The 19681-nt window shown below is 36.3% G+C and overlaps 1 protein-coding gene across 13 annotated transcripts in view; it reads left to right on the top strand.

Annotated features, from left to right (window-relative positions):
• The window catches only part of LOC124297845 (CUGBP Elav-like family member 2), a 374143-nt gene that overhangs the window by 297467 nt on the left and 56995 nt on the right, over window positions 1-19681 (top strand). Inside the window, exons 1-2 of one of the 13 annotated variants that reach the window (XM_046749185.1) lie at window positions 2221-2620; window positions 3356-3481. The exons of the other annotated variants lie outside the window; for them this stretch is intronic. Of the exons in view, the coding sequence (XP_046605141.1) occupies window positions 3361-3481 (121 nt within the window). The 5' untranslated portion in view covers window positions 2221-2620; window positions 3356-3360. Of the gene's footprint in view, window positions 1-2220; window positions 2621-3355; window positions 3482-19681 lie in introns of those variants that run through there. 13 annotated transcript variants of the gene reach the window in all.

Raw genomic sequence — 19681 nt, 5'->3', positions numbered from 1 at the left:
TATGACGATTGAGTGAGTCTGCGAATGCGCATACGTGGAATACAGAAAATACCACTTTTCAGTCCTAGAAGTTAAAGCTAGAAGTGGTTCTGTACCGTGCGCATGCGCTGTTGCGAACAAATCTGACATTACGCGACCGTAACCTCAATATCGTGCTTCGTGAAAAAACGCGCAACATACTCTTGTTATATAAAGAATCGCGTTTTGCCTCCTTGTTACGTAATATACTAATTTATCCAGACTTCTGGGAGCACAAATGTTGGAGAAATTGATTCAAACATGTTTTGACTTCGAATGAGGTATCGTAAGGGATCAAAAACTGCATTCACCGGTTAAACTTAGCGAAACAAATGTGGAAAGAATCACCCGTCAATGGCGGACGCATGAAATAATGTGGGCAGTGGGTTAGTGCTAGTCGTCGAAAGTCGTTTCGGACGTAGGCAGGAAAAAGGCGGGCCGAAAACAGGCCTGAAGTCGCATACAAATGAGTGTGTGTAACGGTATAAGCCGAGTGAATGACGCTTATATGCGTTTCTGCAGTTCTCCTCGCCACAAACGCGGACTCGTCACGCTGGTTATTCAAGCCTCGTGAAAAGCTTATTTATGCGTCTCTTTTTTCCTTATCTTTTTTCCTAACCGTTGTCGACGTCCACAACGAAATTTCAAAGCCCTCCCTCTTCTAATTCTCCTCCACAAATTCCTACTTTGCTTCTTTGAAGGAAAGAAAATATGCTGCATAACAAACGACCTTCGATCCGCCGCCGAAAATATATTACGTAGGCTTTTTGTTTCGCTGGTTATTTTGGCTCCGGTTTATAACGACATATTCATGTCTAGTCTTCAACAACTTTGTTTGCGTCCATGGTTCTTCAACTCTGAGTGAATCGTTTACGAGAAAATACTTGTACGGTTTTAACGTCGTTCTACTATCGAAGATTAATGTACATTTATGAAAAAAGTACCTGCATCAAACGAGGAATGAAGAAGAAAATTACCAATTCAATCCTGTTGAAACTGAACATCAAGCTTGGGATTTTTTCAAAGTCGAGGTGTCAAAAAGATAAACAAAATAGAATATACGGTCATTCATGAAAATTCGTGTACAGCTTTGGAAAAACGTCAAGGAACATTTTTACAATCTTGTGCGTTTCAGCAGTTTCTATATTGATACGGATATTCTGTATCCGTTTCGTATTTGGATCTAGACAATCATTTACGAAAAAAAAATATTCAGAGAATGAATAATTCTGTTGTCGAATAGTCGAGGCAAAGTGAAAATGGAAATTCTATACTACTTGTCGATTTCATTACGAGATAGCCGCACATTCGATATTTTCCGATTCGATATATTCGTAAGTTATAATTTTCCTAAAAATACAAATAAATACACGGTCAAATGATAATACAGACCTTATTGTCAGATGACATTACTAATTTCAAGTGTTACTTCAAAATGATTAAAATTTTCATCAATTCGTTTGATCTTATTTCACAATTGTACTTAATTTATTGGGAAAACCTATTTTTTCCATGTCCAGTTTGATAACTTTTCGATCACATCAGTTAATTCGGAATTGCTATTTTTAGATTGAAATAAATAACTGTTAAATCTTAGAAAACCCAATATTCAATGATACCAATCATTTTGAAAGATTGTAAAAAATAGTGTTTTAAATACAATTAGTTACATAATTGCATAGTACAATCACAACAATTTACGAAAGTTACAGCCAGATTGTATCGATCTGAAACGAAAAATCGTTATCCGAACTGTCGTTGATAATTTTATAAATTCTTCTGCTTTTCAATTTTTAGAAACATCATCCCATCTAACAAATCCATAAATTCTACGATTACTCAACGTGCGACCATCTTGTAATCACGAATGAATTATTTTTCGATTGGTCATTCTCTTGAAAGGAATATCGTCTGCAAGTCAAACAGAATCGTTTCTAAAGCACAACAGAAGCAACATAAACTTTACATCCAAGTCTCGCGCTTCATTGTGTCGATGTTGACACTCTTAGATCCTAGACTCGCCCCTTCCTTCCACCGCCCCTTTTCTGGAACAATTGCTCCGCCAGGCGTGAGCTACTGATTCACGGAGCATCAGTCACGTGTTCATTGTCGGGATCAGCTGTCGACGTCTCTCGAATCGGCCGTAGAGCGCTGCGATCGCCTGTCGCCTCGACTCTTTCAGACTTGCCGCTCAGAGATAGTAGCACTTGTTGAGCGACTCCCTGTAGACCGTGTCGCGCGTTGTCCAGGGCGCTTCTTCCGCAAGCTGAGAGCGGAAAAATTCTCCCCCTCCCCCTGGGTTCTCAGTTCCATCTGATTTTTGAACAGTGAAGCCGCGAGCCGCGTGGCTCCGTTAAAAACCGAAAATCAAAGTGCGGTGACATGCGTCCGACTGACTCTGCGCGTTCCGTTTATTCAAAGCGCGCGTTCTTTTTTTCCCTTAAAAGTGCGTAATTATTTTATCCATGTTCCTGTGTTTTTGTTGAAGGTTTTCTTATGATTTCGATCACTCTTTAAAATCCTTCGACCTTTTTTTATAACTGTGCAGTGTAAATACCGGTGTTGTGTATTGTTCGACGAAAAGATGAAGTAAATAAAAAAGGTAGTGAATAATGAAATACAGGAGAGGGAAACTATAAGAAAATACGACCGTGGCTATTATTGGCGATTCTTACGCAACTACGGGGCGGTTCGGTTATTGCATAATGTGTATATACCTACAATTTAACTGTTATACGGGATTGTTAACGCGAGCGTGCAATTAGTTGAACGCAGCTGGAGTCCGCGCATGCATTTCAGTCGGCGTCGTCACTGATGCAGAAAAATTCTATGTACTCGACTCGCTGCTCGTGATCAAGATTGAAAATAGTTTTCTGACATTCAAGTTCAAGTCAATGGCTCGAAATAAGAAAAATAAGTAAATAACAGTATGTTTCTTTTTTATCGTCCAACCTAAACTATTCAATCGCATCAACGTTCGCGTCTCTGTCTTGTTTCATTCATTGATTATATTCTCGCTTTTCCACGTTGCACTAAAAAAGATTAAAAAACAACATTGAAAAAAAAAATGAAAATTCAAACGAGTTCCGACTAGTTTATTGGGCGAATTTCCTGCCCGACGGTGGAACAGGTGGCTGGATGCGCCGGATTAGAGGGAGGCGATAAATAATCGCGTTTGGCAACTATTCGCTGCGTGTGCAAACATTATATTATACGAACTGCCAAGTGCGGATGGTGTGATAGAGAGTGAAAGAAAGAGGAAATCGTCCTAGGAAAATTTTAAGCTGTCTAACGGCGAATTCCTTACTTCGTGATATGAGAATTAATTCTTCCTAAGGTCCGATGGCGATGAAGAGCAGAAAACAGTACAGCGGGGCTCATTTCGGATCCCACGCACACTATCCCGCCATCAGTCCTGCTTACTGGGCACCGCAGGCACAAACTATGCCCTATTCCGTTCCAGGTATAATATTAACACGTTTTGTGAAATGCGTTGGGGTAGTTTTGAATCTTGAAGGTTTCAAACGATACAATGATTTCATTTAATCGATACTTTAAGGTTCAGATCATTCAAAGTTTGCAATATTGGAATGCAAGTAGCTCAAAATCCCGAGAGATGAAAAAATACGAAGATTTGAGAAAGGATTATATTTCGCTAAAGCGAAACTCAGCAAATTGCATTTTGCATACATATTTATGTATGGATATTAAGATTTGGAGTTTCGGAATTTTTGATCTGCAGATTCCAGAATTTTAAAGCTTGGGTGCAATTTTTTCATTTTACGTTTTTATAAATCTACTGTACATATTTTTGGGAGAATTGCAATGGAGAATTTGAAGATTTTTATGTAATTTAATGAATATTTTATACATGATCAGAATGTTTCAAGAAAAAGAACTCAGTACGAAGTTTCTGCTGGAATTTCCCTCTTTTTGGTTGCTGTCTTGTGGACCTAAAGAGTGGTTGAAGTTATTAAATATTGTCATCATTTCTTTTCTTGCTTTAACTTCACGATTCCTAATCATATGAATTCCATCACTTCGAAAAATGGATCTGAAACCCACTAAAGTTAAAGCTCGGAATGGTTAAAAAAAATTGAAGGGATTTTTTTGAGGTTGATTAGAGTAATGGCAAGATTTTCACCCCCTAGGAGTTTTTAAACGTTTATTCTGCGAGTTTAGAACTACTTTGCTATATTTCAAAGTGGAAATTTACACTTTACCGCAATCCGGACGATTCCGAAGTTACGAAATAGCGATCAAGTCTACATTTTATCGTTCCGTATTTCAAGGTGTGACTTTTAACCTAACAGCCTGATGCGATTCAACGTAATTGTTGTTAATTTTGACCCTTAACCAAATACTCGATTTTGAATGGCAATTATTCAATAATCAGAATATGAATATTAAAAAACAAGTTTCTAATAATTCAAATCTCTTAAAAACCGCACTTCTTGAAACTTGGACAAAGTTATAGCAGTCAGGATAGGAGACGATTCTTCCTTTCGAATTGAAACAAATTTTTTCAGAAATATGAATCTATGTTTATCTCGAGATACAAATTGTTTGCACTTTCGGTTATCGACGATGTTATTACTTCTCACATCAACAACACGATGATCGAACTTACGGTCAAACTTTGAAATAATCATGATGACTTATTATTTCCTTAATTAGGCAAAAACCAGTCAACATTTAACTTGTTTTTAATTTCAAGACATACAATTCTTCAATCGATTCATCGATAAATGATATTTTTCGCTTATCATATGAAGTGAAAACATTAATTATAGCGACTTGTAAAGAAATAACCTCGAGCATGAATTAGCAGCGTGGCTGCGACATCTGAGAAAGTGACGAAACAATCATACTGTAGTTATTATTTTTATTGTTATTATTATTGCTAAATCTTTGTAAACACACAGGTGCGGTATACAATATATGCAAATTATCACAAGCGTCTGCTTTACGCCGAGAAATTATAATCTGTTCTTTTCTCCTCTTTGCGCTTCACGGGTGTTTTGGTATGACACACATGCATACATGTATGGGGATACCTGTACCTACATAAGTGATACACGCGGCCAGTTTTTTTTTTATTTTTTTTTTTTTTTGGTACTGAAAAACGAAGAATAATCCACAAGGTCACGGTTGAATCGCTTCCGAGTAACTGAATTATCTTTTTGTCGCGTCGGCCATTTGTGTAGTTTTTTTCTAATCTCGCCCACGTTTCGCAACGAGGAGAAAAATAAAAAAAAAATTTGCCAAAAACGATATGCAACGGTCTTTGCAGTATCGATTGCAGGTCACATGATCCATCAAATCTTGATTACCGACCGAGTATCGATAAGGCAATCATATTTTTTTATCTTTACAAAACTTAATCACCCACGTATTGATCGTAATTTTCACGCCAGCGCAGCTCTGGACCAGAAATATGATATTTCTTTCTCTGAAGATAGTGCTAATAAAAAATTATGCGTGCAATTATCTTGAAAGTTATTTGTAGTTGAAATATTGCACCGATTTTTAAACTCCCGGAACGCAAATTCGGTTTGTTCCTGTTTTTGACGTGATTTTTAATATCCGATAGAAAATCACTTACGTACGGAATGTTTTTCGAATCAAAAAAAAAAGAAACCAAACAGAACGGAGATACAATAAAAAAAAAAAAAATGTCTGTCGATGTACATATGCGGTAGAATTTTCGACGAAAATCTGTTACAATCAAAATTTAATTCTCATTTCATATCGTCGGCATCTAAATTTGGCGATTCTCAAATTTCGCTCTTTGCGTTTCTTCGGGGGCGTGAAGACAAAATGGCGGTTAGCCGCGAAAGATCGACGGAAAATAAAATCGGCAAATGTAAAAACGGAGTGGAACAAGTGAATTCAGCATCAAAGCTGTACAAACAAGAGTGAATTGCTCTCGTGTTTTTTTTTACGTAGTTTTTAAGCCGACTCTGACAGCAAATTAAACCGAGTTTCATTTACAGCTGAACCAATTTAATAAAATTCAGGTGATAATGCAGCTGTTGTTTGTACGTCCATTAATAAATTGAATTAGAACGGTTTCGTATCTCGAAAAAAAAAAAAAATTCTGGAGCGAAATTTGTTAATATAGGAATTACGAGTTCGTTGGCCATGAGCATAAAAACCAATGTATTTTTGCTCTCAGAAAATGTTGGATGGAACAAGCTGACTGATTTCAAAATGACGTCACAACAAAGTTAATTGCAAATTATCCCAAGCTCAAAATTTACTAAAATTGTTGGTAAAACAAAATCACTGAAAATTTTTTAAATACAGGAAAGAAAAACGCTCCTCATAATCTGCACGTCAAAGTTTTACCGGAATGAAATAACTTATCGTCGTAACATATTCGCAGCAAATTAAAACGCGCATCTCGTCGTCATTGCGCTTCTGATTGATATTCAACAGCCACGAATTACGTTACGAGCATTTGGAAACTTCCTATTGTTCGATTATGTACTCAGCTGGCTTTAGTTTTTAATCGAAACGTAGCTCCTTAATAGGAAGCGGAATGTCGTGATGGGTAAACTCACCGGAAGTGCGCTCTCGACGAAATACGACTCACATAACACTCGTGCGATTGATATTGCAGTTATATATATTATTATGTTTTAAAGACACTCAGTGTCTTTGACCAGCGAGAATTCGGTTTAGGAATTTGTTAGGCGTGAAATCGGCACCAAACTGCTTCGAGGCGAAACAAATAAATTCATGTAGCGGTGTTCAAATATCGTGTAACTACATTTTTCGAATCCGGTTAGGTTAGGTTAAGTTAGGTTTTCATTTGACAATCACTTTTATCCCAAAAATGTACACTTGGGAGGTCGAATTTTCTAAAATCTTCGAGTAATTACATATTTTTCATGTAATTTTTACTATTATTTCTTTAAATATTAATAATCAAGTATAGCTCGTGATGCATAACAAATTATCGTAAATTAATTTCCTACAAGTCACTTGTGATTATGCATTTTTTCTTCGTCTTATATTTTCGACTTTTTCATTTAAAGGTGATCGCAATCGATTAGGTTAATCGTTCATTGAGAAACAGGATAACATTGTTAAAAACCCATTTACGATGTTCATCAATGTATCATAATTTGACAAACAATGTTAAGATTTTGAATAATCTAGAACAGAGATTTAATCTTTTTAAAGTTCTCAACAACTCAGTTTTATTCACTCAAATTTGCGGTAATTGATTATTTTATCCGTTCAAGAAACGGATCATGTCAGCAAAATTCGTCTTCAAAGATGTTCAGTTTTGCATTTTAAATAACTTGATCTTGACATTTTTGCGGTTTGTTTATATTTTCGTCTAACTTAATTACGGTAATACCAAAATTCTATGGATCGTAAAAATTAATGCAATTTAGACAAACTGCAGTAAAATTAAATGGATAATAGCCGCACAACAGTAATAAAATATCGACACGACCGGAAAGAAACCGTTTTATCGTGTGTTTATTTATTCTATTTTTTTCCTATGATTTCCCTCGTCAAGTTATCCGTCTCTTTTCTACCAATGCAGGCAGAAACTCGGCTGGTTAATAGCCGAGAAACTTTCTCCACGCACCAGTTGCGTTTCTTCCAACTCGTGGCGAAATGTATGAAGTGTTTTAGGTGACTTCGAAGTTCTTGGAGCTGCAGGTTAGCGTCGTTAAAATTCCAGCTCCCCATGCACATAAAATCCGTAGCGATGAGATAATCGATGGAAATTTTTTCCTAAAAAGCAAGCTAACCCGTTGATAGGTTATGAAAATATCGAGCAAGGTTCAACAGTTGTTAGAATCATTAAGAAGTTTTTGATACTTAATTGTTTACACATTCGAAAAACGTCCTTGATTAGCTAAGGAGTCGTTAGACTTTTTTTCTTTTTGGTGACTTAAGAAATGTATGAACTTCGTTAAATCGTAATAAATTCGTGTATACAAGTCATAAACATTTACGAAAAAGTGATTTTTCACCAATCTTCCGTTGCCTCTGACTTCACCAACTTAACCAACTTTTATAAATAGCTAGCTAGAATTTTATATCGTTCTCGATCTCTTTCACTATAAAATTATAACACCATTGTAGCATTATTCAGGCAATGTGAAACACGACGCGAAATAGCTGTCAAGTATTATATCCTCCCCTCTTTTCATTCAATTCTTCAGGGAATCCAATATTTCTCGAATCATATATCGAGTTCAGAGGTAAAAGTATAATCGAATCGGATTTCACGTGGCAAGAAACATGACCATGTCTTCAAATCTTCACACCGGAGTATTTTTTTCATTTTCCATCGTCTTCAATTCCTCGTAAAATGTCTAATAAAGCATATTCAAAAAAGATGTTTAAAAAATTGCTAAGCTCTTGAAACTATCGGTAGTAAAAAAATTTTCACACAGTTCATCTATAATCGTGTGTTTCCATTTTTCTTTATTTCATATTTTCAACTACTATTCCACTGCGTCGATGTTTTACACAAACTCCACTGCGCATTATCAGCGGTTTCGTTGCATCGAACACGAGCTGCAACGATGCACGGTGTAACGTTCGAAAGATTAGCCGGTGCGCTTGCATCCATCGATTGTTACGTGCTATCGGTACGGATATACGTATACTCATATTGCGAGGCAACTTGATCCGATCTATAGTGGATGTATGCAAGTGCATACATACCTGCGTTATATGCAGGTAATTGTGAGGTGAAATGAACGAAGCGTTATGCATTGCGATGGTGCAATTCCTCAAGGACGCGATACGGTAGCCAGGCGTAGCGAATGTGTGAAAAATCAAAGAGTTATTCGTATGAAAATCATGATTTTTCATTAATTAATTCCCCAGGTTCATCGGCGAAGAACACGGAAATTATGAGTAAATCGCCTGAGGTTAGGAATTCCACTCCAATTTTGAACGCGGTTCAAATCAATTTTCGTACGTCAGTAGTGCAAAGACGTCAGAATTTAGTAAACTGTACGACAAAACAATTTTCATTGAAAGCTGAAATTCGGTTCGAAATCCTGTATCGAAATTAAAATGGCCGCTACTGTCCCACCTGCCATTTTATTCTGACTATCAAATGAACTCTGGGATTCATAATTCATCGATCTTTATCCTAAGCGAAACAAAATTATGGCAAGGATAGTCGTGTCATGATTTTGCCTTCTCAGAAATCTTGGCAGTTTAGAAATTTAGCGTGCAAAGTTCGCTAGTGCGTTTTTCAATCACTGCAGCGCGTACACCAATTTTGACGAACGTGGCTCAACTCAATTTACGTATGTTAGTCGTGTAAAGACGTCAGAATTTCGTAAACTATAGGACAAAATAATTTTCTTTCAAGTGACATTTCGTTTAGATTCCCGATTCGAAGTCAAAATGGCCGCTGCGTCCCACCTGCCATTTTATTTTTAATATCAAATGGACTCTGGGATTCATAATTCATCGATATTTATCCCACGCGAAACAAATTGATGGCAAGAATAGTTGTATCGTGGTTTTGCCTTCTCAGAAATCCTGGCAATTTGGAAATCCAGCGTGCAAAGTTCGCCAGTGCGTTTTTCAATCACTGCAACGTGCTGAGTTAACTATTAGAATTTCTGATTGGCTAAAAGTGCGTAACAACTTATAAGTGTAAAACGCATGCGTCCTTGGCCTTTGTCGCCGGCACGAGTGAACGGCTGTGTAAGCTGTATAATCCGGATTGAATTAACAACAATTGCACCGCATCACCGACTGCTTTGAACTTCGTATGCTTCTAATGCCGCGCAATCGAAGTGCGTAATGCAATTTGCATAATGTGACGCTTCGTAATTCCACTCGTCAACTCTAATCGCTGTATATATGCCTTTCAAATGAAATGACACTGCAGCTACAGAGAGAGAAAGAAAGAGGAAAAACTACTGCTGCTGGAATAAAAGAAATTTTTACCAGTTGTAGAAAAAACAATTCCTCGCTAATTACTGATTTTTTAATTAAACAACAGTGTTAGGGAATTGGTGAATCGAAAATCAACACTCTTTATTGATTTTAACACGCTATGGAATATCACTTGTTTGAAAATATAAAATTGAAAAATACTGCAATCGTAAACAAAAGATTATAAATATCGATGAGTCGTTTAAAATCGCTTCGAAATAATGTAAAATGTCGTAGACTCGTTCGGTTTCACCTTACCAAAGTTAATTTTATTTAGAAGACTTTTTCATACCGATTCACTAAAACAGTATTTCTCCAGTAATCATATTAATATTGCTATTTGTTGATCATGTATGACGCTCAATCTATATCATAAATTTGAATATCCGAAGATTCGTGATGAAAAAATTAAAAAAAAAAAAAATGATTTTAGTAGAATTGTAAAAAATAGTCTTCTGGCGTATAAAATAAATAATAAAGTTGAGATAATTTATTAAATTCTTCACCATTTTGAATCTAATTAAGATGAAACGTTGATATCTAAACTTTTCTTCATAATTGCTGTATTTTCAATTTCTACGCATGCAGAAGAAACATAAATCTTGTAGTACATTAAATTCAAAGTAAATATATATTTTCAGCCCGTCAACCTCCTTGGTAAAAAAAACCTCGCCGCTTCTTCAAGCCGCGCTCAAGGTTCGAATTGTCTCTATAGAAAATAGAAAAGGGAGTAGGTCAGCCTGCTCGTAATCTCTGAACGTGACGCAACGCGGCCCGACCGGCTTAGCGTGGGCCTCATAAGGCCGCGTAATCCGTAAAACTGCGCATGCGCTTCACGGCTGCATAGCAGTCTCGTAGGAATGCTGCAGTCGAGTTGCGCAAAAATCCATTGCGGAAGATTGGGCTGCGGAACAGGTGCGAACCATAATCGAAACCCGTTTTAAACCTGTTGGAGTTGAATCGGCTCTTCCGCGTTTCGTACCGTCGGACCTGTTGCTTAAACCTGTAAATTTCCAACTCGACAACGAAAATGACAGTCGTTAGAATTCTCAGAACCGAGCGAATTCGGTGCAACGGAAATATGTTGAATTCTTCTCATTCTGAGAAAATACTCAGAGGCACTAAAATAATTTTCGTATCGGTATTCTTGCTTCTTTTTGACGAAGTTCAAAAAGTAGAAAATGTAATATCGAATCTTATAGAATTCGAACGTTTGATTCTTGTGAAATTTCAAGTTGCAGATGTTCGAAATACAGAATCGTCTAAACTAAATTCAGAAGTTCAGAATAATCGAGGATCCTAAATACTGGATTTTGGTTTTCTTATTTTTTCACCTTCTCTCGACACTTTTCAGTTCTGTGAATATTTAATTCTCGCGCGTGTGAAAATGTAATTACTTTTTTTTTTTCTTCAATTCTGACCATTCTACTATTCGATCCTCAACCTTAGTTTACGTCGTTCGTTCAAGACTTGCAAAAATACTTGTTTCTTATCCTCCATCTTTAACTTCATTTCCACGAATACCAAGCGTTATAAAATCAAAGATGCGGGTTTTTAAATTCGCCAATGTCCCCTCAACGGTGGTAAAGAATGCAAACAGAATGTGATTACGCAGCGTTGCAGGATTTAATGGGGAAATCGTGAGCTGCTCAGCCCACGGGATTCCGTTAGAAAAGAGTAGAACAGGGACGCGCGCATTGCTATATAGAGGTCGGTGGGTGTATTAACCGCGTGTGCATGTAACATACATGCGTGTATAGATATTATGTGTACATATAGTTATACGTATGTATACACAAGAAGGTGTAAAGAGCGGAATAACGTGGGTAAAACGAGGCTTCGTGTCCATCGAGCGTGTCGCAACTCATAACAGTGTATTTTGCAATTGTGGATTTGGTTATATGGGGTCCCACAGTTCGCTGAGAGGGAGAGAAAAAAAAAAAAAAAATTGTTTGAGCAAAGCGAGCGTTGATGTATTACAAAGCTGTGTGTAAAGAGAAGAGAAATACAGGAATGGATATTCGGATGTGCCGTTTAGAGGCGACTTTTTTTTTTTTTTTCTTTTTTGACTCATACCTGAAAAACTTGTGTGTACACAGAAAGTAAAAAAATATGTTACCGCAGAAAAATAAAATTCAACTTTAAACTTCGGATGGGTATACCTTGAATAAAATTCTGAAGGGTTGTTCTTGGAATTCCAAGTTTTCCAATCGTTTCTTTTATTTGTTATTGGATGCATTTTTTAGAGAGTTAAGTTTTGCACAAAAACGTTCGTTGAGTGCAATCCGTAGCTTAAACCGTTCGAATATAAAAATAAGCCTCGTAACTCAATTTGACGTAAGATAAAAGTCATCTCCAAACGTCATCATAAAGGCTAATTAGCTATTGACTTTGAAACAAAAAATTAATACCACACAATTTGGTAGAAAATTTAGTTCTGTGTAATATTCATTCACGATGAAAGTTATATCATTCAACGAGGCTGACTGGCAACAGTTGGAAAAAAAATTACATCCCTCCACGTTTTCTAAATGGGAAAACTTTGAATTTTGAGAGCGGGCATTCAAAATTGAATTTCAAAGTTATCCTTCCATGTGGATCGAATATTTTGTTTTGCTGTGAACTGTTTATCAAGTAAGAGACGAAAACGGAACACACTCACGCATGTATATATTACAAATTGTTGCTGAACGTAAAACAGAAACATCGTCGATCTTAATAATCAAACTTTTCTTCGTTAACAATAGAGAAACTTAAAACATTTTTTGAATCTGGAAGCTTGTGTTCATTTTTAATGTCAGTATAACACGAAGTCCATTTATTTTATAGCTATTCACAGAGTGTTTTTTTTTTTTATTTTTTTTTTTTTTTTTTGCATGGTAAATTTAGTACGGCAATTACCATTGTTTACTAACAAAGTTTATCATCTCCTATGTTTCAGGTAAGTTCCCGGTTACAAATTACCCTCAACTTATCATATCTACCACACAAATATCGTTTTACAATGGTAAGTGAAGAAATCTCGACTGTATCTTGTCTATTCAGAATTCAATTAGTGTTTCAAATATTTCTTTTTCTTCTTCTTCTTCTTCTTCTTTATCTTTGAGACCCTGTTATCAAAAATTGTCTAAACTGGGAAGACTCTTAACATATACATATATTCAATACTCGATTGAAGTCGAGAATCGATGAAGGTGAAACATTTTTGGTGACGACCTGACACGCAAGAAATTCCGAATTCCTATCGCTCGATAATTGCAAACAACAAATGAAATTAATGATGTAACCTCGGAGGCTCCGAAAAGACTTGGATAGAATCAATCGTCAGTTTATTCCGACTGTTCTAGCCTCATTATTTATTTCAACCACGCGCATGGCACCTATGACGTGCGTATATAATATATATATAGGTATATATATCATACATATATATATACATATATACATACACGTGTTTGTAAGGCCGCCATGTTTATTGCGCAAACCGCATTTATATTCACACACTCATACACACACATTACTTGAGGAACAAAGCGTAATGACAAAACTGTGGATGTATTATAATATTACATACGTACATACATGCGTACATATAATGTGTGTATATATATATATATGATTGCAATGAATCAAGAATGAGAATGATATCAATGCAGGTATTCATAGCTAATTATATACTTCTTGACGATAACATGCGGCTCGAATTTTAAACACCTGTTGATCGTTATTTTAAATTTTTGTGTATTAAACCGCTTTCGAAAAAATTCTTGGTTACGGTTACAGGTCGATTTTTCGTAAACTTTGTATCTAAATATCAAAAAACTGTACTTAACATCATAGAATGTCGCGTTCGAATTTGATTTTTGGCTATAACGGCGGTTATTCAGAAATTTCCAAACTTACTCCTGTTTAGTTTAGTAAAGATTGTTTAAATAAATGAATTTCCTCGGTGTGTCAAAAACAATTCTAACAAGCAAAGGAGGGAAAAAATTTAAACGTTGATTTATTAAAACAGTGTTTTTTTTTTTGTTTTTATTATTTTTGGATTTTCAATTAAGGAATCGGGGATCCTGCTTACCATTTGATGGTTTGTTTTGCACTTTACTTCAGAGTCTGGAATTCAAGCTGCGAGTTGGAAGAAAAACAAACGTAAAAGGAGAGTCATTCCTCTAAAGTCTGCGCCACGTGGCGCACACGTGTGTAAGTGGCAACTTATTGCGTTATAAAAAACTCGGCTAGTAATCCCGCGACTAGTGTACACCCGATCACATAAATTGATATTTTTCATGTCATACAGTCGTGCGCACAAACGTGAAGAATTTGCAGGAATTGTGACCTACAATTCGAGTGAATCAGATATTTTTTCAATCATCTCAATGCCAGGGATTTTTATTTTGCTTCGAGTGAACCACATTTTTTCAATTCTTTATTAACAGGAAATCGCTTGTGTGAATAAACTACAGAATTATGTTACTAGAAACGTCCAGCGTCGAATTTCTTTTATCGAGAACCAGTTTTTATTTAGTTTTTTTTATTATATCTTTCAAATCATCTCAATTCTAGGGATTTTCATTTTGCTTCCAGTGAATCACATTATTTCAATTCTTTATTAACAGGAAATTCACCAGTGTGATTAAGCTACAGAATTGTATTATTGGAAACGTCCAACATTGAATTCATGCATCGATAACCAATTTTTAGTTCTTCGTTTTATGTTCTTCGAATCTTCTCAAATGCTAGGGACTTTCATTCTACCAACGTTATTCGAAATTCCTCAAATTTAGGGACCTTACTAGTCTAATTGGATAAAAACGGGCAAATGAAAGACGCTTTTCTGGGCTGTGATTTAGGGAATAAAAGGGTCTAGAATCTAAATTATTATAAAAAATAAAGAATACGTTTACAATCGTTCAGTATCACCGAATGTTTGGCACCCTCCAACTTCTAGGGATTTTATTTATCCTACCAACCTCATTCTAGATTTGTCCAATTCCAGGGATTCGAAATTTCTTGCGACGGGTGTACGAGCCAATTTTCTTCGTCTTCTTCTCCATCTTCTGGGGGCAACGAGCCTTAATTGTGCCGAATTGGGCAAACAATTCGACTATCGAGTTACTGCCAGACGTCTCCAACGCTCGCGCGTTTACTCCAAAGCAAAAGCACCTAAAACAAGATCGCTTGGCTGAATAAACCACGCGACTCGACGTGCAGGCCAACGATGTCTCGCATCGTTTACTTGTATACACGTATGTACGTATGTACATCACAAAAATAAGCCACCGCCTGTTAATCATGTCTGTCTTAATCGCGTTTCCGTTTGGTTGAACGGTCATCCCCGACCTACTACAACGCTAAACGAAAACATAGAATCGTACAACTTCTCAAACAACTCTCGAATTCTACGTCACTTTCTCTCACTTGTGTGATAAATTCTACACGCTTTTATCGCACGCTTCGAAACCAATCAGAAATTCAAAATCGACTCAGTTCGAATACAGCTTCGAGTTGGACAAATTTTTGATCTCTATTAATCTTAAAACTGCGCAAGCTATTCGAAAAACTACTAATTTGATGACGAGTATTTTCGAAATTGATCGTTTTTGACCTACGAAAATTTCATCCGCATTTTAATCCGAATGTAAACGCAGCGTTCGACTTGACAGGTTATAATCTATGTAATAGAAGAAGAGACTAAAAGATAGCCCTGAGGGAACGTTTGAAAGTAGTCGTAAACATCTGGCGAGACGCGCGGAATTCCTTCGTCGAGTTTTAATCCGCCTCGAGGTGCAGCGTGTGAATTTTATCCACGGTGTTAACTCGTACTTTATGACTAAAACAAACCGTGCACCGACTGGTTTATGACAACCATCGCCGGAAGTTTCATACGTACGCATTTATTAAATTTCCATGAGACTTGGGAGTCCGGAAGCTGCAAAAGTTCGCTACATTTTTTTCGAACTTCAGCTCGCGCGGCACTTTTCTTTTTTATTTTCAATGATCTGCGAACTCTGGAAGCACCCCATAAAATATGTCTCTGTTTCTTTATCGATAGTGATGGAATTCGTACATCTAATTTTGACGAATTGAATATTACACGTGAATAAAAACGTTTTATTTTCAGGCTTATTTCAGTTTCGCTGAATCTCTGAATCTGGAAATCTTATATATGCCTCTTTAGAGTACAGAAAAATCAATTTAACGTTGCATTTTTCATCGATACGGTCGATAATCTGGTGATCTTTGAATTATAATTTTCAAGTATTGCAAGTTTTACAACATATATTGATCACCTTCACCGACAGATTTCTTTTTCAAATACATGTTACTTTTGCTAACGAAGACTTTGAAGTTCGGGGTTTCCTAAGGATTTTACTATTTTTTTCTCTCTCTCATTAAGTCGATGATCTAATCCAAAATTTACACAAAAACAAAACTTTCTACTATTTAATACCGAAGTAAAAGTTTTTTTTCATCGTCTTTAATTTCTCCGCTGTAAACGATCTGCTCGAAATTTCACAACCCGCGATATTTTTGCACAATAATACAATGTTTGCTCTCAAATGAAGAAGAAACAACTATAGAAGATTGTCCTTGTAGAACGGTTGAAAAACAAGCACGTTTCAGGAGAAAGTTTATAATTATGATAACCTGCATAGGTTGTTATTCGTGATTATACATCTTGTATAGAAACTCGGTATGTATAACTGAAAACACACGTGTGATCCCAAGCTAACGGAATACGAATGAGTTTAATAGGCGACATGTAGGCGTCGAGAAGAAACGGAGCTGGACTATGAACTGCTGGCTAATAGCTCCTCGTCAAAATTTGCTTTAAAGACATTCCGGTGCCGTTGGAGCTGCTATATAGCAGCTCTTATAACGGAGTGAAATTTCACACACCAACACGTTGTGTTGTGTTCGTTTATGATTAGAAGTTTTACTAGCGTGGAAAAAGATGCAGTGCAATAAGTGAATAATAAGGCCTGGTTGTAGCGTATTTTCATTTCTCCTGTTTTACGGGATCATAGAAATGTACAATAAATCGCACCGAATAAAAAATCATAACGACTGGCTTGTTAGACTTGTTTAATAGATTTATTCGGGCACGATTGTAAAGTGAAAGTTGAAAATAAAATCGTTATTCAAATAACGTAGGCTCTGGACTTTTGGCGTTTTAGTACGGTTATTACCTGAATTTTTACCCGGCTGAAGTTAGTGACGTTAATTTGTCGAAAGGTTGAAACAAAAGTTACTGTTTTGCACTTTTAGAATACCTGAAGAAGTTGAATTTACAAAATCTGTGGCTGTTGATGCTGTATTAACGGTTTACTAAATTTCAAGTATTCCTAAAGTTGCAAAATAACGACTTTTTCCAAAGATACGTCATTACATTAGCGTTGCGAACTTCCGCCTGATAATATTCCAAGAGTCTAAAATGAGCGAAAACTATATTCTGCCTTTAATTTTAGTCCAAATTTCGTAAAATTATGAAAGTGAGTCGTAAATTATGATCAATTTTTTATGAGGTTGAAATTGGTAACGTTATCGTAATGAAATATGTCAAGGTAAAGTTGTTGAGCGATGTCTGAAAACTTAACCTCTTCAAAGTCATTGAAAAACTGCAAAATCGTAGTTTTCTCCCGAAGGTTTCATTATGTTAACGTTACCAGCTTGAACGTCGTCAATTTGTTTATAATTTTTTTTTTTTTTTTTTGTACCTGAGCAAACGATGGTGAAATTTGTAAAATCTCGTCGCACGTCGCAGGTCAAGAAAGATCGATTTTCGAACCGGAAGTTTATTCGATTCCCTCTACAGCAATTTATTTGGAATTCTGAGTCTTGGCACGAACGATTTTTCCCAAATAAAACCAGTTGGCGAGCAAAAAATCTTTCTCTTTGTACTTATATTAATAATGCAATGATAACGAGACAATGGCGAAGTGTTTTAATACAATTTCAAAGCAATCGAATTAGCTGCACTTGATCCAAAGTAAACGATAAAAAATAAACCAAAAAAAATACCGCAAGCATGACGCGAGGTAAAAAATATTTCTCGTCTGCGTATTGATTATTATTTATTCTAAGCGAGTTAGTCAAGTCCTGTAAGCCAAATAAATCAGTGGCGTATACATCTTCCTCAATGACTCTTCTCTACGTATTACATAAAACTCAACATCATATTGAAAAGTTACGTTACATCGTAACGATTCAACGATTCGTGCTGCGGAAAAACCATTAATTCACCATTTTGGAACTGTGTGAAACTTAGTAAACTGTAATAAAACAAAACGCACTCATGTATTTCGAAATCTTAGTTCCTTGAAAATCACTGTAAAATTAGGAAAATAGTGATTTTTTCCCCAATGTTTCGTTACAATAACGTTACGAACTTCGAACTCGTGAATTTTGGCCATTTTTAGAATCACACAAATCGCAACGAACAGTAATAATGCATTAACCCGTTATTTTATCAAGAATGATAATTCGTCACGAATTTTCCACAGTCGCGTCGACCACTTTAAAAAAGATTCAAATTATTTACTGATATTTTAATCATCTGTGCGAAAAACGAGAGAGAGAGAGAGAGAGATGTGAAAAAGAAGAATGTCGTATACGTAAAAAATTAGTGGCCTGTTATAATCCGGGGCATTATTTTCGCAAGGATAAGCTCGAGAGAGTGAGACGGGTGGATAGGTTCACCCTCGTTGTAATACCTGGAGGCACAGTTGGCGCTCGTTTGGGTGCTTTAACGGGGGTCGAAACGGAGACACGCGAATAACGTTGCCGGTGCCGGACTTTTCATAAAGTTAGTCAATTACGCGGGTCGCTTGCCGACGCGGGCGTCGCGACGCCCGGCGATAAACGCCGCGTTGAAAGATCCGAAAGGGTACGCCTACTGGATCTGTGTGTGTGTGTGTGTGTGTTCACGTATAACCAGCTTCCCGTTAAAAGATTAATTTGCGAATATTTCCATCCTCGTTGAAAGCGGGAACTTAAATACTCTCGGTTTGAAAATATTACCACAGCCTCAAAAATCCCGACGACTATCGCATACCGCACGCAATAGTGCAGAGAAATAGTGCTGCAAAAACTTTTGCATATCGCAACTTCAACAGGTGAGGAACACTGCAGAGAGATAATTTATTTCATTTTTTGAACTTTTTTTTTCTACTATATTCTATTCAACCGTGATCTTGAAAGAATAGATTTGTGAAAGTGCAGATATTGAAATGTCACGACTGCGTGGCGTTTGTATTATTGCAGAAATATTGTGCAATATACCTGAAATGTAAATATATATTTTTTTTTAATCATTTTATGAATTATATTGCTCTAGCTTTTTGGCGATATTTCTAACCTTGGAATGTTAGATGCTACGATCTCGATTTAATGTTCAACACATTGTAAAGTTAGATTGCTGAAATATTTCTGAGTTATTGCATGTTAATCGAAATAGTTTCGGAACACTACTGCAATGTTTCTATATTGGAATGTTGCGGGAATATTTCGGTAATATTGCAGCAATGTTGCAGAGAAAAATGTGAAAATATTGTAGGAAGATTGAACGCAAAATTACAGATACGTGACTGCAATGCTTCTGCAATATTTAAAACCGAGCAATTTTACATCGTTGCGATGCTTCTGGAATGATAATTTTCAACCACGATGCAATCAGAGATCAGAACTTTAAGTCCGAACGTCTAATTCCGAAAACGGAAATTTAGCA

This window comes from Neodiprion virginianus, chromosome 2, assembly GCF_021901495.1.
Source record: "Neodiprion virginianus isolate iyNeoVirg1 chromosome 2, iyNeoVirg1.1, whole genome shotgun sequence".
Lineage (NCBI taxonomy): Eukaryota > Metazoa > Arthropoda > Insecta > Hymenoptera > Diprionidae > Neodiprion > Neodiprion virginianus.
The sequence above is the reverse complement of the archived record's forward strand: the minus strand, read 5'-3'. Positions and strand labels throughout refer to the sequence as shown.